At 34.9% G+C, this 27119-nt stretch overlaps 2 protein-coding genes across 3 annotated transcripts; one reads left to right on the top strand and one right to left on the bottom strand.

Moving 5' to 3' along the window:
* Window positions 1-990: 990 nt before the first annotated feature.
* Window positions 991-9120, top strand: Vps29 (vacuolar protein sorting 29). Of its 2 annotated transcripts, none has more exons than XM_088238460.1 (5): window positions 991-1141; window positions 3992-4183; window positions 5836-6071; window positions 6193-6337; window positions 8312-9120. In XM_088238460.1, the coding sequence occupies exons 1-4, from the start codon at window positions 1139-1141 to the stop codon at window positions 6308-6310; spliced, it is 549 nt and encodes a 182-aa protein (XP_088094586.1). In that variant the 5' UTR covers window positions 991-1138; the 3' UTR covers window positions 6311-6337; window positions 8312-9120. The 2 variants fall into 2 exon arrangements, with proteins under 2 accessions (XP_088094586.1, XP_088094585.1); XM_088238459.1 differs by lacking the exon at window positions 991-1141 and adding an exon at window positions 2610-2748.
* Window positions 9121-18094: 8974 nt separating this feature from the next.
* On the bottom strand, window positions 18095-27113 carry LOC148273582 (cardiolipin-specific deacylase, mitochondrial). The gene is given in 8 exon segments (XM_088238463.1): window positions 18095-19276; window positions 20927-21029; window positions 21032-21061; window positions 22655-22992; window positions 22995-23564; window positions 23566-23615; window positions 25205-25294; window positions 27078-27113. Coding segments are annotated over 8 exon segments (1260 nt in total). The 5' UTR covers window positions 27090-27113; the 3' UTR covers window positions 18095-19209.
* Window positions 27114-27119: the final 6 nt, after the last annotated feature.

The raw sequence follows: 27119 nt of genomic DNA, 5'->3' as shown, positions 1-27119 counted from the left end.
AATAAATATTATATATGGGAACTTGGTAGCCAATTAAATTAAAAATAATATGGACTTTGTACTTAGGTACTTTGTGGGACCCCTTCACCATAAACTTCTTGTACCGAAGATAAAATAATTTCAAATTTGAATACTATATTTTTGAAGTATTATTAGAGGTATAAATAAATTTAGTAAACGCGATTATATAATATGACCGAGATATTGGTGTTTGCGCGCTTCAATAATTCATATCGAGTAAGCGAAAAAGAGAAAAAAAAGATTTTAGTTAAAATTTACCAAATAAAATATTCTTAATTTTTTACGCTAAAAAGGTTTTTAATCTATTATACGATATTTGTTTTATACAGTTTGAAATAATGATAGACTTTATGATGAATGCCGCTTATGCGCTCCAAAATACATGACAGTAATTGTTGTATATGTTTTGAAAATACTAATAATAGTTATTTTTACGAACAAACTATTTCAGTAAAGTTGAAATTTAAAAATAAATATTTGTAATTTGCCCAACACGTATTTATATATCTGCAGACCATTATTTTGTAAGGTTTTTGGGTTGACAACAAACATATTTTTGTTTAATTTATTTTATTTGTTCATAAAAAAAATAAATAGGTAATCACATATAAATACAAGTAAATAGCATTTGCATACATTATATCCATAAATATATATTTTTTATCTCATTATTGCCGGTCTAATTAGAGTCATTACCCTGTACTAATAACATAAATAGTTTCGGCTTGCACTTGCAATTCTTAACCTGAGTACCTATTGCCCATTGTTTCGCTGTAAACAATAGCTAACTTCATGATTGATAATCCAAGAATGATTTTTGTCTGTCTGGGCGGCTCTACAGCTGTGGCGCATTATTACTCAAGGTTTTGTGGGGCATAAAAATATGTATTTATTTTTATTGTGTGTGGTCTTATAACACGATGTGTAATGTTATAAGTGTAAAAAATAGATATATTTTTTCGCAATGGTAACACTTATAGCTGTCATTTGTCCCTAAAAAGTTTGCCGCACGGATTATCTGTCATAATCTTTCCATATTCACAAATTCCTCAAATAAAAATTGCAAATCCACCCATTCCAGACCTCACTATTGCTTCGTATTCAGACAATACAAAAAATGGTAAGTGACCAAAAATTTGTAAACGCCTAATACCGGAAAAGCAAACTATTAAATATAATATTTTGCTGGCATATATGCGCTCTGTATCACATTACTATTTAATTGGTTCATCTATCAATTGGCGCAGTCCAGTGTTCAAATAGTGATTAATCGACAGTTTATTCTGTTGGTTTGTATACTACCAAACACACACTGGGTAAATTTACTGAGATAACGTCAGATGATAAATGCTGACTCAAAATGTTTAGTTGTTTGTCTTCAGTCCTTATGTAAATGTTATATACCGTGGCTACTGGTCTCAGTCCAGACGGACCCAGTATCCAGTAAATGAAAATGATACTTCTCCCATAAAATTAAGAATAGTCCAGAAATCGCATACGCACATCAAACAGAAGGCGACTCAACTACTCATAAAACAGTAGGTTTACGTTTTGACCCATTAGTTTCTTTGTAGACGTCGCTCAGTACGCAACTCCTGATTTGAATTCAACTATGCCGTGTTGTGTCCTTTTAAAGTGTAGAAATACTGCTAGGATCTCAAAGAAACAGGATGCAATCACATTTCATGTGTAATTAGCAAATGAATGTGTATACAACAAATGCATTACTTAAAAATTGAATTATTTTTCCATCTGTTTATGAGAGAACTAATGAAAATTGGATCTCGGATTAAACAACTATCGTGGACATTTAACCAACATTATCTAAAGATAATATGTTTGGATAATTTATACAGCGCCATTTTTGTGAAAATCACCTCAAGGGCGCTGTACAATAAATAAATATCCCAGCTCGTCTTGCAGCTACAGAGCGCATGGACGGCTGGGATTCTAGTTCCTCGTCTCCAATTATGATATATGATTATGGTCTTGCAGCTACAGAGCGCATGGACAGTAAGAAATCGAGCCCCTATTTACATTTTTTAACTATTTTTTTTATTTAACAGTGAAGTTTAAAGTTTAAGTGATATTTTAAAAACAAAATAAAAAGCATATTTATAATAATAGAAGTAAGATAACAACAAGTCTTGCAGCTACTGAGCACATGGATGGTTGAAATTCTAGACCCCATTTACTAAATTTAGATATTCGATAGTTGACAACATTTTCAAAATATGATACATATAATATGATAGCTAACATCACAAAAAGTCTTGTAGCTTCAAAACGCATTGACAAGTGGAATTCCAACAACATAAGAATGATTTTAAAAAGTTAACAATAAAAATAATTTTAAAAAACACAATAATAATACATCGAGCACAGAACTAGTAAGTATGGCAAGTAGTAAGTATTGCATGGTAGGCATACGCGCTGACCACTACACCACGAGGCCGACACACAGTTAATACTACATGCTAAATATTTTTTATATCCACAGAACTTATTCAGGTCTGATAGGGTTAATAATAATGTATGTTTATTTGTACAACTGAGAATAAATATTTCTTTACACAATGTGTGATAAAGGAACGGTGTTTTCTTGTCGTTGCTGTCTTCAATTCATTTTCTCTCATTTCACCTATTGTATCAGATCTCGTTATACCAAATTGTGTAATGAATTTTCCATTAAGTGTTTAAATAATGCTTTTGATTAACCCTACAAAGGTATGTACTGCAAATGTTTGAAATGAGCCGTGAATGTACGGTATTACTATGCTAAATAATAAACTATTTTCACTCTTGTGCACCTATACCATTAATACTTACTACCATACTTACTTATTTAATATTTCGATACTTTATAATACTTTTTTTTATATTTCGGTTAGTTTGATAATGTCCTAACAAGACGAAACACGTCACATTATACACTCTTGTATATTTAAAATGGATTTAAGGATGAAGAATTCACTGTCAGATTCATTCAAAGCAGAAAGAGGTGTCCGTCAAGGTTGCATCTTGTCGCCAAAACCCTTCAACCTTTACGGTGAATATATTATGAGAAAAGTGCTGGATGGGTGGAATGGTGGTGTCAAAGTGCGAGGTCAACAAACATCGAATCTGAGATATGCAGATGACACGACACTGAATGCCAAATATGAAACCGAGCTTGCAGAAGCCTTCGGACGGATAGAGTTGGAGAGTGAAGCTTTGGGTCTGAAAATAAATAAAAAAAGGACAGAGCTAATGATTGTAGACAGAGCTGGCAGTCTCCTTAGGACAAGGCAGATGCAAGACCTTGAACTGATAGATGACTTTGTGTACCTTGGCTCGCTTATTTCCAACAACGGCGGTTGCAGACTTGAGATTGGTTGCAGGATTCAAATGGCCAAAGAACCATTTGGAAAAGATTTGGCAAGATCGAGGTATATCAATAAACACAAAAAAGCGGTTGATGGAAGCCCTTGTATTTTCCGTTTTCCTATATGGGGCTGGACAATGCGTGCCTACGAGAAGAAGAGGATCGATACATTCGAGATGTGGTGTTGGAGAAGGATGCTGCGTGTGCCTTGGACAGCCAGAAGGACGAATGCATCGATACTGGAAGAGCTCCATATTACAACTCGTCTGTTAGCGGTGTGTCTGAGGAGGATACTGTCTTTCTTCGGACATATTGCAGGACGTGAGCCAGACAATCTAGAAAAGGCAAAAATGTCTGGCCGAGCTGAAAGTAGGAGAAGCCGGGGTAGAATCCCATAAGGAAATAAAAGAGGCTACGGGGCTGAAATTTGATGTGTTGGTTCGTCGGGCTGAGAACAGACTGGAGTGGAACAGACTAATCAGAAGTGTTCATGGTGGTCACGATCCTCAGCATTGAGGGACTGACTTTGAAGAAGAATGTAAAAGTAGAATTAAAATTTATTTTGGATACCTAACCAAATTTATTATTGTGTTTGATTTGTTCCAGTTGGTGCTCGTGTTAGGTGACCTGCACATTCCCCACAGGTGCAGCAACCTGCCGGCCAAGTTCAAGAAGCTGCTGGTCCCCGGCCGGATACAGCACATCCTGTGCACCGGCAACCTGTGCACTAAAGAGTCCTACGACTACCTCAAGACACTCGCTAGCGATGTGCACGTCGTCAAGGGAGACTTTGATGAGGTAAGCTCTCGCGTCTCATAATAGTTATAACTGAAAAAAGCAGAATTCCAGGAGAGTCAAAAACATATTAACAGATGTAAAATATTTTAGAGAGTGGAATATGGAGATCTAGACTTTAACACGGCTTATGACCTGTCATTGTTCAAATGGCCACTTTACACGCTGTGTATTTATATTTGCGTTTTTCCTTTTTCCTCCTTCTTTCCTTCCCACTTTTACCCCCTCCTCTCTTCGTAGTTAAGTGTAGATATTTAGTTAATAACTGTTTATAAAGATAGAAAATATCTCTGTTTTCTTTTACACTGAAAAATATTCTTATATACTCGTGCCTCCAAACATGTTTAATATGATTTGGGTAGGTACGAAAAAATTGCCTTAAGGCGATATGCCCGCCCCTATACATAAAGTATAATATACATTATTATTCCATGTTCGCTCCCTAGTTGGAGCATATGGTATCTACAAAGAGCCTCCATGCATCTCTATCGGCTGCCAACTCTTTTGTGTCCTCCCAACGCAGGTTCTCGTCCCGAAGTTCTGACATAGACTGCCGACGAACAGTCAGCAGTGGACATCCAGGACCTTGAGAACCTGTTCTTTGTAAAGTAAGCAAGCGTGGTTAAGGCTCTCAGGAGGCATCTGCAGGATATGGCCTAGCCAACTGTATCGCTTCCACTTGATGACAGCTGTCTCCGGAGTTTGCTACGTCCGTTTTCCTATTACTTCAATCCTCACAAAGTTAAACCACCGCACACCCAAAATTCTTCCGAGAAACCTATTCTCAAAATTAAGAAATTTGCTGTTTCGGGCCGTAGTGAGGTGCCACGATTCGCATCCATATGTAATATATATAAAGTGTTAAGATAAATAAATATTTCTTCAATGAGGGAGAGTTCAGTGCTGCAGGAAATCGGATATAAAACATGTTTTCTTATGTGCGGTAAAAATTAGAGCATTAAATTGAACTGTAAAGTTTCTTGAAAATTTATTAAAAACAAATTATTTGATTTCAATAAAAACGAACTTTTCTGAATGACGTGGGTAGCTTCCGAATCAACCAATGATAGAGTGTTGTGATAGATTTCCGGTTTACGGGAAGCCAATTCAGAATTCTGCAGAACTCGCCGAAGAGAACTTGTAACTTCACACGCGGAGTAATTTCAAAATTAAAAAACTTTTTAAAAATCATTAGATTTCAGCAAATAATAGCCTATGTATGACTATTTTTGTATTATTATGAAAGTTTAGAGTCTAGAGCAGTTTTTAAAGTTACTTGGAAATTGAGGAATCGCCTTTTTAGATTTTTAATTTTAAATTGAAAGTTCAAGTCTGACTCACTCGAACTGAAATTCTGCATTTTAGGTCAAAACTTTTGTAGCTTCCATTAATGATACGAAGCGGATGATTTTGTTCATAAAATTAAAATTAAAAAAAAAAGAGTTAAAGAAAAAACATGAAAAAACCTTACAAAAATCAAAAAAAATCATAACTCGAAAACTACGCAAAATTGCAGAGCATACATGGGGTGATTTGGATACCCCATAATATGAGGCCTCAATATTTTACCTTTAGACGTCACTTCTCCGGCCAGCCGGCATTTGAATAACCACAAAGTTAGTGCTTCAAAACCCGTACGGTTTGGGTTCTTTCAGAATGTGAACTACCCGGAGCAGAAGGTGGTGACAGTGGGGCAGTTCCGGATAGGGCTGTGCCACGGGCACCAGAGCGTGCCGTGGGGGGAACCGGAGGCGCTGGCGCTGCTGCAGCGAGCGCTGGACGTGGACATCCTGGTCACGGGCCACACGCACCGCTTCGAGGCTTATGAGCACGAGAACCGCTTCTACATCAACCCGGGTTCCGCCACCGGAGCCTACAACCCACTGCTCGTGTGAGTAAACTCAGGTTCCACGTGGCTTATTTTATTTCTCGTTCTGCTTTGCTTAAACTAATCTACTATGACCAAAGTATGGCTTTAAGAGCAATGTTGATGCAAAGATTGATTTTTTTAGATCTGTGACTCCCTCCTTCGTCCTGATGGACATTCAGAGTACCACGGTGGTGACGTACGTGTACCAGCTTCTCGGAGACGAAGTGAAGGTGGAGAGGATCGAGTACAAGAAGCCCTAGAAGATCGTCTCATACGTACAGAACGCAGTAAGTCACGCACATAGCTGAATATCGCACGCAACTACACTGGCTCAGTTTGAGGCAAAGAAGAAGTTATTCACATTCTGTCAATTCTTCACAATGTTTTAAACAATTTTACTTCGCCTGTTTATCTGAGAGAGCTCTTCCAACCTCTATCACAGCATGAGGTATCATGATTGACAAAAAAAATTGACTCCAAACCTGCGAAATTGAAAAATTCCCGTTATTTTATGAACACACCTCGTATGTATTTTTATACTGTTTGTTTATATTTATTTATTTAAATTAACTGCAATTTGCCCATTAAGAAAAATGACAAGATCCGACATAAGCCCTCCATATAATTTACCAAACTCACAGCGAAAGAGGAGCAAGTAGAGTTAAATTCAATTAAAATCACGGTAAATGAAATTTAATTTTAAAAATGAATTTTCTTTTCATTCCCTTTCCGCACCTAATGGTGCATAGGGCACCAATTGCAGCGTATCTTGATTATTTTTGTTACATGAAGGTAAGGGGATCAGTCTTACGCTACAGGTACCAGTCTAGGGACTGTGAAATATTCTAGTGTAAAAACACCCGTTTAAATAATATTTCTTATTAACCATGTCGGGAATCGAACCCGAGACCTCTTGCATGGTAGGCAAACGCTCTAACCACTACACTATGAGTTAAACCGTTAGAAAGACCCTCGGTCTTCAAAACTATTTTTGAGTATGTGGAGCTGCGGAGTGCTTTTAATTCCCTAAATGTTTGGCGACAGTTTTATTACTATTATTAATAATACACTAGCAGCTATTAAGGCTGTAGTCTGGTAAAACTAACGCAAAATTAGGAAATCATACCATATTGCCATTTTAAAACTAATGATTTTTTTCAATCGCGCAATAATTAAAAAATAAAAACAAACAAATTAGATTAAAACAATATGTTTTAAAGGTATTTCTGTTAAAAAATATACTTAAAATTTTTATGTAACTAAAATATAATTACTTTTAGACCGGATTACTGAAAACTATCAGGGCTGGTCTGAAGGTCATAAAAAAGTCAAATGATATTGTTTTAAATTTAATATTAAAACCAGAATTATCTTCTTTTTTCAAACAAAGAGAATACAATTCTATAAAAAAAGGTTTCAGCTAAAGTTTTCATAAACAAAAAATTAAAATTTGGCCGTGGCCACTTTCATGTTCAATTTATTATCTTAAAATTATTACAACAAATTTTAGTTCAATACTTAGTCTTTATTGAGATCCCAGATACCTAAATTTAGTCTAAATTTGAAATGGCGTAATCTGCCGGTCTAAAGTAATTATATTTTAGTTACATAAAACTTTTAAGTATATTTTTTAACAGAAATACCTTTAAAAATTATTGTTTGTATCTAATTTATGTTTTTTTATATTTTTTATTATTGCGCGATTAAAAAAAAAAATTAGTTTTAAAATGGCAAAATCGTATGATTTCCTAATTTTGCGTTCGTTTTACCAGACTACAGCCTTAAGCTGATGCGTGTATATCAAGTGTACATGGTTATTAAACATTATAAATTGATGTGTGCATTTAGTTAACATTAACTGAACTAGCACTGATCACTTTCTCGGGAAGGCCATTCCATTTCTCCACGACTCGGTTTGTCAGGAAGTTCTTCCCGGGGTTGGATGAGAAGGAGGTAGTGTTGAGATTCAATGAATGACCTCTGAGATGGCGGTTTTCATTCAAAGTGAACATTGATTTCAACTTGGGTACATTATATTGCTCAGTTAAAATTTTGAACGTTTCGATTGAGTCACCACGCTGCCTTCGCTCTTCCAGTGAAATTAACCCGAGCTCCCTGATTTATTTCTTAAAGAAACTATCATTTTAGTTGCTCTTTCTGGACTTTCTCCAACAACTTTATGTCTTTTTTAAAGCAGTTCTTAGAAAAATTGCACTGTAAGCTATTTCAGTTTGTTTAAATTATGAAAATTTTTCTTTCAGTTGCTGTCTCTCTACAACAATCCTGGATTCTGAAGAATGAGAAATTGCGTTTAAGAGTATTTTAAATAATAATTATTGTTGTTAATATAGATAATTCGCAATACAAGTGTGAAGTATATTTTCCATACATTCCATTGCTGAATTATCAATTTTGTTCACTCCAATTTCAGTCCAAAGCATTGAATACCACTAATTGATAAAATACTGAAAAATAATCGGGTTGCTTAGTAAAAACATTCAAGCGTAGAATTATAATAGTCCAGAAACCGCGTACGCGCATACAACCGAAGCTGACTTAACTACTCCGGCCATTAGTTACTCTGTAGACGTCGCTTAGTAGGCAACTGCCGATTTAAATTCAATTACGCCGCGTTGTAGTTTGTAAGTTTCAAAATACTGCTGATCACATTTCATGCGTGAGTAGCAAATTCACAAATAATTTTATTTAGGAATTAGATCATTTTACCGTCAATCAGATTGTTAAATAAAACAAGGCAGACATTTTGTTAGTATAACCAGGGTAGTCGATTTTTTTCCCGGCTTTCTATTAATAAGCCTTGGTATAATATTAAACGGTATTAATTTACTTAATTACTAAATTATTGTTTTTCCGTTTGCCTAATAAAAGTATCTGTTAAAAACAAAAATTTTGAGGTTAAAATTAGCATAACATTCTGGAATAGACTGTCACGAATCCATTTAGAATGTTATTTTTTGTGAAATAACCCGATTATTTGACAGTTTGAATATTACAAGATCTGACTTTGAGTACAACAATTTGTAATGAAATCCGTACATTAAAAACAAAATACTGTATGATAAAATCAATATAGTATAAATATATGTATATGTTGAAGATGCCATGGTTCACTAAATGTATAAACAAAGATTTTTAGAGAATATGTATGATAACTTATAAGATATTTTATACTGTAAATATTTAATAAAAAATATAAGTTGACTGTTGTTTTTTAATTTTTCTTCATTTTCCTATAAATTCAATATTCAGCTCCTTTTTTGGTAACAAAAACCAATTTATACAATATATAAACTTATCTTACGAAGCTGTCATCTTGTACTGCGTCGCAATAAAAATAAACATGATACAGGCAAGTCACCCATCTAAAGTCTTCTGTATTCTTAGGCATAGCATTAGATTCTAAGCTTCGATGGGGTCCACATAGAGCTGGTTTAGTTTATTTCAGCTTCTTTCACAGCATTATGTCTTACAGTATACTGCTGTGGAGAAATGCTGCAGATTTTGACTCTGTTTTTGTGCCGCAGAAGAGGGCTGTTCGAGCAATATACAACATGAACCCCAAGGAGTTACTTAGTGATAACTTCAAAGATGTTAACATATTGACGGTCACGTGTCAATATATTTATGAAAATCGTGTGCGTTCACAAACAAATTGATGACTAAGCGGAACAGAGATTTTCACAAGTTCAACACAAGGAATTAGGATAAACTAGCTGTGCCCACTATTAGACTGTCAAAAAATAATTATTCTTTTGTCTCAAACCTCAATTGCCAACAAAGAATTTTTAAGATTTTGTCAAGCACAGGCTGTTTGAAGAGAGCTACTCTATAGTAGTCGAAGGTCGAAGAATATTTGCAGGACAAGACAGCTTGGCGATAGATTCGCGTTTAGTTTGTTGATTTTAATTGTGTTTTTTAATTTACTAATAATAATAATTGTTAAATTGTATTATATAGTCGTAATTTATTTGTTGTTTATGTGTTTCAATGAATCCTATGTAAAGAATATACTAACCTAAACTAAAATGTGTTTCCCCTACAGGCTGTAATACATAGGTTAAAATAAGGAATGATAGTTTGCCCATGCCATAATATCTCCTCACGGGGTGTTGAACATCTGTTATTTCGATGTCTGATGAAAAAATATAAAAAAATGATTAAGTATCTTGTATAATAAATTGTTCATTAAACAAATTTTCAACTATGCAGATATACCAAAGTGTATTAATATCTTGTGGGGACAAGAAAGTGTTATTGTCTATGCGCACAGTGCCCTATGGACCTATATAAGGGCGCATAACATGTCACTCGCCCTGCTCTGCCTCCATTAGCATTCAGATCTAGTGCATGGTATTCTTTATTTTATTTGTGAAACCACTGCAATTTAGTGTGTTCAAAAAACCTAAATAAAAAGTAACTTCAAATTATTATTTACTTAAAGGCCTTTTACATTAGGACAATACAATATTGTTTTGTCCCAGGACTCAACCACTGTCCATGTGTAAACAGCAATTTGTAGGACAAAACATTTTTCCGAGGCATTGTCGCGAGATGGACGGGAAGGCTATCTCCGCATTGTTCTTGAGTGACGGCTCGTGATTTGCCTAGGAAATATGTCATGTACAAACATTCGGGACAATTCATTATCCGACTTCATGTTCGACTCAAGTCGTCGAGTGGTGTATTGCTCCAGATAATCGACATATCTCATTTAAGTATTACTGACATGTTTTGTTTCACCGTTTAGGATAGTTTATACCTCTCTCTCTTTATTCCAAAAACAAAATTTCTGGGAGAGCAAGTTTTTTTACTGCTCCTCTTCCATGCACGGGCGGCACGGGAGTGTACTGATATTATTGATTTAATGTATGTGTAGGGTTCATAGTCCATAGTCGATTAACCTGAAATTATAGTGCGATGACCGATGGAAGCAATGTCATAATTTTCTTTAGAATCCAATACAAGAAATTATGCAACTCTAACAGTATTGCGCATAAAGACGAGATCAACGTCTTGCAGTACATTCACATCGTCCCTTCCTTGAAAAGATGAACAACAAAGGAACGTGGTCTATAAAGAAGATACCACAGAATGCAGTCTATAAAGAGACCACAGAACACAGTCAACGTCAGTCAGCCCAACAAATTCAGTTGACCACTCAAGTCAGTCAGTCCAGTTCACTCAGCTCCAGCATGTAGTTCAAGTGCAGTTACTTTAACTCCTCATCTCTTTAACACTCGTGCTACATAATTCATTATTTATTTGCCATGTAATAAATAAACATCAAACAGCAACCTCTTGTCTTCTCTGTCAATCTCCAACTGGGGTAGGAGCTCCAACCCTCTCAACTACCAAAATCCTACATATGTGATAAATATAAGGTGATAAACGCGGCGGCGGTGCGTAGGCGGCCTCCGTGGTGTAGTGGTCAAGACGCTTGGTGAGAACACAAAAATTAAAATGTGATTTTTCTCAAGCCTGGGTGCTCTGTGATGTAATTCACCACTGTCATTAGGCCTCCTGGCCTGTTGTGGTGCAAAAAAAATGTAAAATGTATAAACAATCACTGAAGATTTCTTTATTATCTTATTATTAGATTATTTATTTCTGAAATTATTGGGAGTGCACGACGCTCCTTGCTCTCTAGTAGAAACCGTCCCTGTTTTTGAAAATTGTTTTTCTGTCACTCTCTCACAAATGACTCCCTGATACTGTGTGAAAAAGACAACTGCTGGACAGACTAATTATGCCTAGGAAAAATGGACAAAATCAACATTTTGTTTGCCCATTTTCTGCATCCTAAAACTGAACCGATTTTATTGTTTTTTTTTTTTTGTTTTTCAGAAATAGTTATCATACCGTACGTCCGATGACTGACGCTTTTAAGGGCTTTTGCATGGTCCTAGTTCCCAAAATAAACAATTTACCAAAAAAAACAAATAATAGACATGCCAATGGTAAATATCTATAGTGTGTAAAAAAATCACTGTCCTAGTGCCATAATCCAGGGAGAAAATACTATACGGGAATACGTTTGTATCAAGAAATGTCAGGCTGTGGTTCCTCTTAAGAACAAAAATAAAGTAATTTAATAGGTTTCGCATAGTTAAACTTACTTGAATGGCAATGAAAATAAAAAAAAATAGTTGGAAATCCATTGTACACTTAAGATAAGTTTAACATTATAATAAAGAGTAAAATTGAAAAATAAATTGCATAAATATGATGGAATTATGTACGCAATAATGGCGGAAATTATATTGTGAAATCAATTACCAAGCATTCAGATTACTTATTGGAATTGCATTCTATCCAATCGCTAGTCTAGGGGCAAAATATATCAAATATGGTAAATGGATTGTGAACGAGAAAACTGTTATAAAAAAGTAATATGGGTTATATCATTCGGCCAAACCAATTTAGAATTTAGAAATTATAAGGTATCCTTAGAATCCTAATTTCCCATCATTTTATTTTTGTTCTTTCCTGGATCCTCTTCCTGTCTCCTTCCTAACTTAACCTCTCATTCTATCCTTACCCTTTCACGACAATGTTTCAGGAATGTTTTTATTACAAACTGTAAACAATTGTAAGTAGCCGTAATTAAATAACTAACTTTTCAGAAAGTTTAATGTATTAAGAGTGGATATTTATGGAAAGTGTTGTTTGCTTATCGTATGGCACAATTAACATATGCAGATTGAAAGCAAGGTCCGTATATACAAAACGTGTGTCAGACCAATCATGACGTATGCAGTAGAGACGAGGGCAGATACGGTGAGAACAAAAAATCCACTCAGAAAGTCAGAGATAAAAGTGCTAAGGGCAATAGCAGGAAAAACCCCAAGCGTCAGAATCCGGAATCAAGAAAATGACAGATTGTGAGCTTTTTAAATGCCTTCACCTTTTGTCTACTAAAATCTGGACATTTTTATTCTTAGTGGTGGGGGTCAGTGCTATGCAAGCTCCTGATGTTGCCGCAACTTGTAAAGATCTATTGTGATGGGTCCCTGTGAATATTTCTCGCCCCCCAAGCCCAGGTCTATAAAGAGCCTGGCTACTGTGTGGAAGGCGAGAGTTTACATTTTGCTTTAGCAATTTTACGGGGATGAGATTTATCTCATCCCCGTAAAATATCGGGCTATTAGGTAGGGGGCGAGCTAAGTTAACTTCCTTAGGTTTAACCAGCAGTCCCCCGAGGATGAGGCTCCTTTTATGATCTAAAGCATCACATTCACATAGAATATGTATAGGTGTTTCTTCATCTGCACTGCAGAACCTACATCTAGAAGTTTGGAAAAGGTTTATTTTAGCAAGGTGTTTGTTCAATCTGCAGTGCCCTGGGCAGGCTCTAGTAATAACCATAACTTGATTTCGGCTGAGTTTTATTAGGTCAAACCTTTGCGAGTACCCTTTAATACTTTATAATGAAAATAAATACTTTTGAGACACAGTATTGCTATACTAAACCTTAGTATTTCAGCAATTCAGTAAATAATACAAGTACTTATTTGCAAAACATACATAAAATGGATAAAAATGGCCATTAAAAAGGCCATTTTAGATTGTAGCATTTTACTAATATTTGTTTATATAAAATGTATAATAAGGTTAGGTCAGAAGCAGAACCAGCCAGAGACCCCCTGGACGGTTGGAAAATGCCCTGACTGAATTAGATCACGAGGTGGACATAGTCAGTGACATGTTTCTTAGTTTTATTGGTTTAGGGTTAAGGGTCTATTTTTTATTGTTTGGATAATGCCCCCGGTAATGGCACATTTTTTAGTATCAACATGAAATGACACTCGCCGTTAACCGCATATTTTTAGTATTACCACGAGATAACACTTAACATCTTAAAAAAATCTGGTTAGCAAAATTATTTAATGTTGCCATGAGATGACACGTGAAATAATAAACACTAATAGTAACTAATAAATTTTATTAATTGTAATAGGAGTTGTATAAATCATTTAATATTAGCACTTATTGTTGTAAAAATTTACATATCTATATACAATTATTACTTGTCGCTATTTTACAGTAAACAAAATCTTTTTTAAATATCTGAATACAAAGTCTAAAAACATACAAAACATTGTATAGAAAAATTGTAAATACATATATATCTATAGCACCTACATCGACGATATTTTTAAAAATCTATAGCTAAAGTATTATTTAAAATCTTAGCAATCACTCGACGGAACAATCAGACGCCAGTGCTGAGGAAGTTCAGTGCTACAGGAAATTGGATATAAAAAATGTTTTCAGTAAAAATCATAACATTTAATTGTACAGCGAAATTTCTCAAAAAGCTATGAAAAAATCATAAAAACAAACTGCATTGCACCATCACAGGTTTATGTGACCACGTGTTTGTTTGTCGGCCTCGTGGTGTAGTGGTCAGAGCGTTCACCTACCACGCAAAAGATCTCGGATTCGATTCCCGACATGGTTGACATGAAATATTTATTTGAAAAGGTGGTCGTACACTAGAATATTTCATAGCCGCAGGGCTGGCACCTGAAGCGTGAGACTGATCATCTTACCTTCATGTGACAAAAGCGATTAAGATACGCAGCGATTGGTTTACCAATGCAGTGCCCTATGCACCATTATGTGCGGAGAGGGAACGATGATGATCATGTGTTTAAAATAGCCAATGAATTATAGCGTTGTTATGCTGTTGTGGCAATCGGCAACAGATTTCCGGTTTCCATGGGATTTTTTGTGCTTAGTGGGCACAAATTATAAATGTACGGGGTTTAAATTTTAAATGTCAAAAACAAAAACAACGACAGTACTGTGCCACGACGCTTAAAGCCCGCATTACACGATATTTTTTGTTGTCAGATGGATAAAGCAACCATCTCTCGTTCCAGAGTCAGTATGTTGAGAGTACCACGTGTAATACGGGCTTGCAATATGACACTCCCTTCCCGCGCCCCCCTTCATTCCGGCTGACATTAGGGAACAGTCTTTTGTTTGTGGTCTAGCTATAGTTTGATAGTCTATCAACAAAAAATGTTTTTTTAAACCACTGAACTTCCTCATTGGTGGAATCAACATAGATCAACACATCTCTAAGAAGAACTGTCAGGTGACTGCGGAAAAATCGTAATGTAGTTTAGTAACATGACCCATTTAATGGGTTTTATGTATGGTATAATGAACAATTTAAAATTATTTAAAATTACGACTTAGACTTCACAATTAGGATAGATGATTGCACATGACTGATTCACATAATTAATAGTACTTTTAATATGCTTCATAAGCTGAGATAATTTAATTATTAAATTTATACAAACATGTTAGGTAAAAATTTGGTCTACAAGCAATAGTAAAAACATTTATTGATAATTTTTTTTAAAGAAACAATTGAAACATACTACAGAAGTCAAAACATTACTTCAAATGACGAAAAGTTATGTTTTATTGTCATTGTTTTGAAATTATTTTAAAAAGAAGCAAATTTGAAATCTGCTTTATTGCATCTGTCAGGATTTATAATATTTTCACATTAAAAAACCTTCTTCGTTAAACTAAGGTTTCTTAAGAAAGCGGAGCTGTTATCTGGCGGTCATGATATGCAACACCGCTTTTTGACTTTCTGCTCGCAATCAATGCTCTCTAGTAAACTAGCGCTAATTGGTTTACTATTGGATGGCCGTAAAATGACCGCACCGCTCTCTCAGAAAACCATAGCTTTACTAAAGATTAAAAAATTGATTGCGTTTTTTTACAATCAATATACAGATACAATTTGTTTAATATTAAATATTTTTAAATGGCACATGAATAAAATAAATACTGGGTCTTGTACATTTAAAAAATTTGCTAACTCTTCCGTATGTAGATACCTAAATAATTCATATTTAAAAAAAGTAATAATGTTGTCAGCATTAAAAATACATTGGTTTTTGTTTTAAATGTTTTTTTTTTGTTTATGGTCAAATTCTTTTAAATTGCACATTGTTATTTATGAATTAACTGTGTTTGTCAATTAAAAAATATGAATTAGTAAAAAAAAAGAGAATGTATTTATCCAATTTCATAATTATTTGGAAGTCAATAATTTGTTTTAAAAAGCTGTAAAAATCTATTAGGTAACTAGCAGAAATGAAGCTAAAAACATCATTTTAAAAAATGACAGACAGATAAGGCTTTGGCATACAATTTACTAGAGAATAATTCTTATTTACGAATTTTAAAATTCTAAACTTTTCATTTAAAATTTCAGATAAAACAAAAAGTTTTTATTTGTAAAAATGGCTGCCATTCTAATTTCCCAATTCACTAAGTTTGCTAGTTACGCAGTTCAGGCGTAACATATTAATTCTGTTGTTTTAATTTATTAAAATGTCATAAATAATCACTTCTGATATCGCCAAGTCACCGTATTTAAGAATAAATACTCAAAAGAAAAACAAAAGAGAAGTGAAATTAGTTCTTTTGTTTGAAAATAGTAAATAATTTTTGAAAATAGATACTTTTTAATTAATGCAGTTATTCATTTGCGCGTTGATCTTTTGATGTGTGTTTAAATTCTAATCTTACTAAACTATTATCACAATACAAAACACACACTTAACTAAAGCTCTGGATTATTACGACTACGTATTTTTATATTACATATCGTCTTTGTAAATTCAAGTGCCTGTCAACCATGCAAGAGGTCTCCGCGTGAAGCGTGAGACTGATCATTTTACCTTCATGTAACAAAAATGATCAAGATACGCTGCGATTGGTGTAACAATGCAGTGCCCTATGCACCATTAAGTGTGGATAAAGTTCAATACCGTATATTTTATATATCTCTCTACCGCGAATACGCCATACGTAACTGATAAAATTAACTTCGTATAGACGCATGCGATGGTAAAAATAGACTTTCTAATATAAATCAATGACACAAAATAAACCACGTTTAATTTTTTTTTTCTTTTTTGTACAAAATCGCAGGGTTTTTTGTCTTTCCTGAACATTTTGCCAAATGAGTGTATTAAAAGCAAACTTAGAAATCTCCATTGAAGGAGTTTATTATAATTACATTAATATATTTTTTTTCTTAAGCGAGCAGCTTAAAGCTGATATGCTTAAATCTATTTAAACTAAAGTTGGCGCACTTTAACTTTTCCGAAACAAATCTAGTCCATTTTTGAACCCATTGAGACTACACATCGAGATCAGCTCTTGTGGCAGCTTATCCCAACCATCAACAGCCCTATTGCTCGGGAAATGCTTCCGTGGATTTAGATTGAATCTCATTTTCTACAGTCTGAGACTGTGGTCTCGAAGACGAGCATCTTGTTTGAGCAAGCTTGAACATGGGATATTGCTGCCAAATTCGGGCAGCTATAGTGACTGTTGGAGTATCTCGTATGTCTCTATCAGGTTACCCCTTTCTCGCCGTTCCTGCAGCGTTGTGAGACCGAGAGCTGTCAGTTTCTCCACATATGGAAGCTGTTTTAGACTCGGTGACAACTTTGTAGCTCGTCTTTGGACTCTTTCCAACAAGTTGATATCCTAAACAAAATAGGTATTCCATATCTGAAACACGTATTCGAGAGTAGGTCTGATATAGGTTTTGTATATTTTTAGTAGCATGTTTGGTGTTATATGTGAGAAGGCTTTTTTTATCAAGTAGATAATTGAATTGGATTTTTTGTTGTTTAATATGCAATATTCCCATTTTCAATCATCTGTTATTGATATTTCGACGCCTATTTGTTGTTTCACAGTTTTCAAATCTCCACCATTTAGACTATATTCAAGTTTATAGTTTATATTCAATATTGAAGGAGTTACTGTGATATTTGTAAAAAACTTTGAAAAAAGAATTGTGAGATTTATAATTATGCTTCACTAACTCAATGGAGAATGCTGAGTTTGCGGTGTCAAATAGTATAATTGAAATCTGTTTTTGAAAGATTTAGAGATGGTTTTGAATTACGCTATTATTTAAGTAGGTAGGTTTTTACGTATGGTTGATTTTGGCGTCAATAACTAATTTTCCATTTTTGGTGGAGATTTCTAAGTTTGCTTGTAATACCCTAAAATGGTTCATCGTATTGAATTTACATAGACGATATTTGTGTTGAAAGATTGCTTTTTTGTACGTTGGAGCTAAGATATTTTACAAACAAATAAAAATAGTGTAAAAATACGTATTTGTTTAACAATAATTTACACCCGTCTATTAATACATCAAAGCTCGAAAATTTACTTGTGTTAAATTAAACCCTAGTGATTTAAAATGATGTTTTATTTATATGTTTAACTGGCTACTGATGTTTCATAACAATCTAAGTGAATAGACAGTTATTTTTTAGTTGCTACATACATATTTTTTTTGATATCTCGAACAATTTACAAAAAAAAACCTGCATTGGATTGAATCTAAAAGAAATGGCAGATTGCAAGATATTTCAACAGAAATGGAGATCCTCCCCGAGTAGGGAATACAAAAGTCAAGGTATTATTTACAGAGCTTATCACTTAAATTAATAAAGACCGACATAGATAATAAAAATGGCCACCAGAGAAGGGCGTAATTTGCATAAAATTTACTGTATGATATTTATTTAGCCCTGTAGGGATTACGACTAGTCACAAGGCATGATTTAACCTAGAATTTAAAAAAAAAAACACAAATTTAAAAAAGGCAAAATCGTATGATTTCCTTACTTTTTATCAGACTTTTATCAGCCTTAATGATTGTGGCTAAAATATCTAGAATTTTTCACTTTTCAGAGAGGTTCGTCTACATCTTTGTGGAATCCGCCAATCTTAATGCAATTCGTTGAGCGTTATATGCAGTACTTATCTAATGAACACACTCAAAATATCATTGAAAATGTATAAAATTCAAAGCGTTTTATGTTTTAAAAAATATTTTAAATTTCCACAATTTTGAGATGGTGAAAAACGATAAAAACAACACAAATTAACTTACTTATGGAATATTTTTTTTGCTACAAAAATATAGCAATATGTCTATATATTAAGATTGAATCCATATTGTGCTGATGTATAAAAACAGACTCTTAATTCGTTGGTGCGCAAGTTCATTCTGTAATTCTCTTCACAGGATTATTTTCCCGGGAGTGAAGGACTGAGAGGGGGCCATGCGTCAGACATTTTGTTGTTCGCTCTTCCATTTCTTTTTTGATTTTTCAAATGCTTCCACAACACACGACCTGAAAGAAAATTAATGCATATGTATTTGTGGGACTTCGGGGTGAATCATACATTTCCTGTATGCGAACAACTAATAATAATAATTACTAATAACAAACTGCTGTTAAGAGCAAATATAAAATTGCTGAGATACATGGAAATAGTACACAACCTCAAGATCCAACTAGGAAGTAAAATGAACACCTGACAATATCTATATATAGGTGGTAGGTAGCATAGTCAGTTCCAGCCAACTGTAAAACTGGTGTCGCGGGTTCCATTCCCGCCAGTTGCAAGAAAAAATCCAAGAAAGATTTTTTCTCAAATGGTCTGGGTGTTGTGGTGTATTTATTACCTCCCCCCATATCTCCTCTATCCCACCTGCTGATAAGCCTCTAAATAGAGGCTTAGCGGGTTATTCCTTTAAAAAAAAAATACATAATGCCAGTTCAATTTTTATTTATTTATTTAACGCACTATTTTCTCAGATACATTTTGAAACTAAAATCACATCATTTTTATTTTATTGTACAAAAAATGTACGCGCAAAACGTAAAAGAAATATTTTATATCTGAGTAAAAATGGAGATTTGAAAAGACTTTAGATAATAGAAAATAAAGCAGCGCATATTAGTCACGCGACTTTAAAGTGACATAACAGTAACTTTGAGCTGTTTTAAACCCTTGTCACTTTCCCCCTCTCTATGATTACCGAATCGAACTTCTCGCTACTATTCGTGGGCCTGTTATAGGTCCTGTCAGATATACAGATCTGGTGGCTTCCAAAAAGAATTTTAAGGCTTTTAAAAAGTTTTGTAATTATTTCAGCAAATTGATCATGTCCAATCAATTTAATCCCAGTCAGTGAAGAATTCACTTCTCTCTTTTCTCAATCCAACAAAGTGCATATTATCTTCTTCTGGATTACCTTCTTTCACTACAAAGATGCTAAGGCTACCAGATTACAGAGAGCTCCTTCGAGCAGCTTTTCTCGTTCGGCAACAAGTAACTTTTCCGTGTATGCGGGCAAGTTCCTTTAAACCCAAAAATTATAATAAAAACATGTTTTTAATACATTGATTAATATATCATTCTTTGTCTTTTTCCACATCTGCTACTAGGTGGAGCATTTAAAAATCACCAGACCCCTCAAGGAGACCCTATCACCAGCTAGCACTCTCGCCTCCTCCCACGTCAGCCGATAGTTCATCATGGACGGTCTTCCAGGACAGCGAGAGCCCGCAGGTGTGAAGAGGAAACTCGGGTTAAGGCTCTCAGGTTTACTGCTGCACCCTCAAAACGCTCATTTCAGGAGGCCGCTGCGTCCATTCTCAGACTTTAACATGATGAAGTCTAGTCTATACTCGGTCAAAATGAAATGCCGATTACTCAACTCTTGTAAAATGCCAGTACTCCTTTATGGGGGTGAATCCTGGCACCTTACCAAAACTTAAGACACCAAACTTTTGAGTTTTGAGAGTAAGTGTAATTTAATAAATACAGTTTGAAAATTATTTCCGATTTGTGAAAATATGTATTAGAACTTTAGGTGAACATTGGATTATTTTCTTTTCTCATTGTCTATAAATTTGTAATTTGGAGATGCCCAACTAATGAACCGAGCGATTGATACATACGAGGAAAAATGTATACACGTCGGGTTGAAATACCTGAAGAGGCTCTGGTGCAGAACGTAGGCAGACACGTGGCCCGCGTCGATGTATCGCACCTCTGCCCCCGGCCACAGCTCCTCCAGGGCTCCGCTGTCCCCCGCGGGACGTAGGCGTCATTCTTTGCACAGACAGCTAGAAAAATAAAAAATAAATATTGCCGACAGCCCTGAAATTATCCAGAGAAATCTTCCCGATAACTCCCTAAGACAATATGAACAGATTTCACTATGGCTCAGTTTATTTATATATTTTAGATGCTACTATTCTTTTTTTGTGATACAAGTTTTACATGCGGCTTCACTCGCGTGGTATTGGGGAAAAATTAGTTGGGTAATTAATTAGTTTCGTCGTTGAACAATAAGAATTTGCCCGATGGAATGATATATAAGATAGTATCAATTGCCGGTCCTCCAACTATCGCTATGAGAAAAACACGACGGTCAGTTAGTCTATGGCATTATTCTGTTCACAAATACAAAATCCTAGTAAAAAACCACAACGAAAAGCAAACCAAATTAACCATAGATACAACAATGTTTTGAGTATGTCTAAATGCTTGCAGACTGGCTGGATTTCCTCCCTAGGGAGTAATTAATATTTAAATTTGTTGTAACAGAGAGGAAAAACATTTTTGAGAAGGGAATATGGATGTCTAGGCATTTACGGGGCTCATGACCTGTCATTGGCTGGTTTAAGTGGGCACTTTACACACGGTGTAACATTCACCATTCTGCCTTTGTTTGAACATCCACATTTTCTCAACTCTTCCATCTGTTGACTTTTGTGAAGTAAAAGAGCTGAAACCTTTATCATGTGGGTGAGATAAGATTCATCCGGCTGTACCAATTCACTACTAGGCAATGCCTGAAAACAATTTTCCAATTTTTATAATTCTTTTACCAGCAACAAATTTAAATATGAATAACTTCCTAGGGAGGAAATCCAGCCAGTCTGCAAGCATTTGGACATACTTAAAACATTGTTGAATTTACTACTTGGTAAAATAAGAAGTATAAAAATCGGAATGTAATAAATGCACATTAAACGTTATCCTCGTGTCTTCCGTCAATCTTCAACTGGAGTAGGAGCTCCGACCCTCAACAACCTAAACCCTACATTTATAAAATTCAATCAAATGACTTAAGGTCGAGTGTGTAATAAAAAAAACATATTTTAGATTTTACATTTTTATTTGTCTATAGTCCTTAAAATATAGCTTGATTAGAATGACAGTTGTCAGCAAAAGTGAGGACATAACTTTGTAGTAACGTCTAAGGAGTGATTTATATTGACACATGAAAAATCATTCGTATCTGGCATGTTTATTTTTTTTTTTAATACAATGCTTGACATATAAATCAACAATTATATAAAATCAGCTATAAACCTAATTATAAACGACGTTCTTACAAGGTTACCTCATTTTGCAAAAACGTTCGAGATGGGACAAATTGATCAATGTAAATTGATCGAATAAAAAAATAATTCATTTGATGTTGTTCATAAAAAAAGTATAAATGTCTTATTTTTTGGTGAGTAATTGTCTTAAACACACTATAATAGACTTGTTTTTGCATTTTTATATAAATTTTCTGAAACTGAGTCTACAGAAAAAAAAAACTGATAAAATCAATTTGATCGGTACATGATCAGTGATCAATAATTTCCCATCACTGTCATTTTAATCAAGCTATATTTTAAGGACTATGGTTTGTGAGTACTCACCAATAATCAGTGACGTGTCATACGGAACGGAGAAATTCCCCAGGTGGGTGCACTCATCCATCACCCCCCGCATGAACTGCAACGCCTCCCGGTTTCTCCAGTTCTCCTTCGTGTCCTCCTTCAACTTTGACAAGAACGGAAACCCGGAAAGAATGTTCTTCCTGCCGCCCTTTGCGCCATCAGCAGGCGGAGAAACAACTTCGCCGACATTTAAAATATCATTAATTATCTTCGACTCAACGGTGGGGACCTTTGGCCGAGATTCGTCACATTTTACCGATTTTGCCGATCCCTCATTTAAACTAACGGGTCTTTCGCTTTTGCTGTCTATTTTACATTCCGAGTCGCTACTTATAATTTATCACTATTTTTACTGCCTATTTTACATTCCGAATCACTACCGACAATTTTATCACTATTTTTGCTGTCTTCTAAATTACTAATATCACTGTTTGTAGTTTTATTGTCTCGAGTTGATTTGTCCGTAACATTGTTGACAGGCAGTAACGCCAGCTTGTTGAGCTCGTTGATTTCACTCTGTTCCAGATCAAACTTTTCATCAGAGGTAATTTTAACATACAAATTATCGCTTATTTTCTGTTGGTTTTTAAGTTTTCTAAACGAAGTAACAATATCGGCATTTTCGCTTTTGATTTGCGGCAGGATGGAATACTTTTGGTTGATTTCTGGCGCTAAACCTTGACATCTAGAGAGGATGTTGGGGTTTGTGATGTCGAATTTTTTCTCTGTCTCCGGCGGGGTGCTCAAGATGGCGGGGAGGTTGAAGTTCCGGATGTTCTGCGTGCTCTCGTTGTGTTTGGAGAACCTCTGGGCGAACTTCCTTCCGGCGAGGAAGGCCTCGTCGACGATGGTCACCATTTTGGCGAGCTTGTCGCGGTACTGGCCGTCCGAAGAACTGGCTTTCGAGTAACTCCCAGTTTATTGATTGAGACATGACACCCTGAAAGAAATATTTTTTATGAAATGTACCGTTCCAGGACTGAGTAGAAGCAGACAATAATAATATTCTAATCAAAGAGATGATGTGAAACATTACTACACGATCATTATATTTAAAAACATGGTTTGACAGTTAGAAACTTGTGAAAACAGGGCAGCGTGGACAACAAATCTAGTACCAGCATCTGCTGGGACAGTTTTACAAAAATTAATTAAACTGTTACATGTAACAAGCCACGCTGCTCTAATCTGTTATTTAAGAAACAGTTTCACTTTTTTTTCATGGGCTACAATTTCACCTTTAAACTGTTATTTTAAAAAACCGTTTCACTTGACAGCCTGACTAATTTGTCTTCACAGAAACAGTGTAATTTTATTACAGTTACAGCTGTTTTTGAAAAAAAAAAAAAAGAATTATTTTAATTACATAAACGGCAATCTGCATACATATTTGGCTTAATATTTTTTTTTAAAAAAAACATAAATTTCCTTTCCCAAGATTTATAAAAAATGAAACCTAAAAATTATACAAAATTTATTAAAAAATTTGCCTAAAATTATACAACATATCAGTAGAAAGTTTAAACAATTTAAGAAGAAATGAAAAAACAAATGAAATAATAAAATATTTTAAAGTAATATAACAAGAAAATTGTTAGTATCGTTTCATACAGCTGGGCAAAGTGAACAAAAAATTGTATATATATGAAATGTATAAATAAATAAATATAATTACCATTCACCATCTTTGACCACCACCAAAAGTATGAATTGGGTTGTGGTCCTGTGGCTAGTGTTGCAGACTCATGGATCAGATGTCCGAGTTTCGAAAATTCCCACTCTACCCCAACTTGATTTCCATTTACTAATGGTGAGTTATTTACCTCTAGTAGAAATGCACCCAAAATTAAAATCGCAAATGATTGTATTTACAGTCAGAAGAGAAAATCTGTCATTTTACACATTTTTTATAGATATATTGGACCCCTGTATTTAGTAGCCTTAAGTGTCATGTACAAGGCTAAGGTACTCGGAAAAAATCGTTTCTGTTTGTCTTGGAAATGGGATGTTTGATTCCAATCACCATTGTTGCAAAGTCCAAGAACAATGGCGCGTGATAACTACTTTTAACTACAGTGTGGATATCTGTTAAGGATATTCCATCTTTCCTGCATTCTGCTTCAATTATGCGTTGTAAACTGAAAAATGGGCACTGAAATAACAGATGATCGATACACTGTGAAGAAATCTCAGCGCATGGACAATGGGCATCATTCCTGTATTTAAGCCTATATAGGTAACTTCTCATATCTCCGTGTCCGGTAAAATTTGGGTCATTTCGAAAGTGCTTTGGTGATGACGACGGAAGTTTGCTGCATCAGCCAGCGTTGGGTTAAGTGATTTTACCTGTAGAAGAAGCGCGGTAAAGATCCTCCCAACGCTGCTGCGTATTTTGTTTTATACAGCGTTTAGCAAAGCTAAGGGGAAATTCTGAGAAGAAAGGTGCCGTTCTTTTACAAGTTGCGACTCTTGCTCGTTCATCTGCATTTTACACATTATGTGTGTGTGTGACAAAATTATATTAGTTACCTGTGTGAATACAGCGGAGGCCGTAGACCAGGAGAGGCAGGGGACGAGGACGAGGGGGCGCGGCCAGTTGGTGGCTGCTAGAGACGCCATCTATGTCCAATGCAAGACAATTTATTATTAATTGTTTTTATTTTTTAATTACAGTAAAACCTCGTTTTTACATTTTCCCGCTTTTTGCACTGAAATATTTAGGTCCCATTTTTTCCCATACATCCTCATTCAATTTTCCCCCAATGAATGTTTTTACGTTTTTCATAACCCCGGTTTTACGTCGAATTTTTTTCATAACTCATTCGATCTGTCAAAAGACGAGCCGCGCGCCGCCGCGTGAATGGAGAATAAAATCGAGGTAAATAAAAAAATGTGTAAATTATTGTCTCAAACTAAATTCAAAGTGGGTGCAGTGTAATTGACCATTTTGTTTAAGTGTCTAATTTTGACGTTTTACTAAATAGTGACATGCAGTTGACGCATGTTTAGGAAGAATAAAGTCTTTACACCAATACATTACGATGCAGAAAGTTATAAAAAATGGCAATATAAATATTATTTGATGTTATACACACATAATGTGAAAAGGAGATAGTTTAAACAGTTATCATAAAAGTGTGAAACAGTCCGTGATGTAAATGACAGTTGAATTTCTGTGGTGCCATACTAAAAAAAGTGATACCATATAAATAAAATTTCCCAATATTTAGGGAAAAAATCATTGTATGCATTTTATGCAAATTCAAATTTATTTATTCGTATTTTTAAGGTTAAGTACCTACATAAAATTATTTTTAATGTTTTTTTTCATTTCAATAAAAAAAACCACATTGTGGTATTGATTGAAAAAATACAAAATATTTTTAATGAAATCATAGGTAAATATGAATAATACCCAATTATGACCGTTTTCACAATTTTTCTGCAGTTTTTCGTTTTCCTCAGTTTAACACTTTTATTTTGCTGCTAAAAAGAATTGGTTTTTATTTGAACCGAAAAATCAATATATGCAGTAGATTATAAACTTTTTTCTTGTACCAAACCAACATTATATTGATGTAATGTTTGAATTGAATTCTACATTTTATTTTGTATTCCTACTCCATCACAAAATAATTATTATAATATTATGTTCAGTGTCAAAATACCAGAATCGCATCTGTGATGTGAAACTACATGAAAAATAATGTATCGGTATGTTTCAATTGCTTCCATAGCCTAGTGAGAATTTTAGTCCGCGACTGAGCGCGTATCGCACGTTCGGTACGGCGCTGGAACGGATTTTCAAATTTGGTTCCATCGCGATCGTTCTTTGCTTGAGATCGATACCCAGCCAGCCAGTAGCAAGTACGAGCCGATCAGTACGCGCATGACAGCGCTGACAAATGGGTGTGTTTGGGGGCTACGTTGCTTTTTAACATTTTTTTGTAAGGTGATAGTAAAATTCCTCAGCAATTTATCGCGATTATTGATGTTAGGTATTATGATTGATAATTAATTTATTAAAAATGCTATTTTATAAACATTATTTGGCTAAATTAAAGAGAACCAATGGTTCTATGCGTTCTATGAACGGACCGTACATGATGTACAATGAACAAATAATTACTAATTACTAATAATTATTGCTAATAAAGACTACTAGTAACACAAATAACGTGTGTCGCAACATAATCTACTAGCAAATTAAACAAATACGCCCGCCCCGGTCACCCGTCACCCCCGCACGGGACGCAATGAGACAGGTCGCAACCCCGACATGGATAGCTTAGCCAGTAAAAAGATGTCTCCTGTGCCGCAAATATCTAGCAGACAGAGTGTTGACATGGCATTTTTACACCCAAAAGCTCTTAAGTCTATACTAGCGTGGGTATACACTTACGTGTCCACCCATTGACAAGCCTGTCACCCCGAGGGGCCCCAG

The sequence above is a fragment of the Micrasema longulum genome, unplaced genomic scaffold (assembly GCF_059751315.1).
Source record: "Micrasema longulum isolate JH-2025_06_02 unplaced genomic scaffold, ASM5975131v1 h1tg001904l, whole genome shotgun sequence".
NCBI lineage: Eukaryota > Metazoa > Arthropoda > Insecta > Trichoptera > Brachycentridae > Micrasema > Micrasema longulum.
The sequence above is the reverse complement of the archived record's forward strand: the minus strand, read 5'-3'. Positions and strand labels throughout refer to the sequence as shown.

Coding starts and splice junctions, on each gene's coding strand:
- Vps29 (XM_088238459.1), top strand. CDS start 2,725: ATGCTTTTGATTAACCCTACAAAG. Junction 2,749..3,991: donor TTTTGATTAACCCTACAAAG/GTATGTACTGCA, acceptor GATTTGTTCCAG/TTGGTGCTCGTGTTAGGTGA. Junction 4,184..5,835: donor TCAAGGGAGACTTTGATGAG/GTAAGCTCTCGC, acceptor GGGTTCTTTCAG/AATGTGAACTACCCGGAGCA.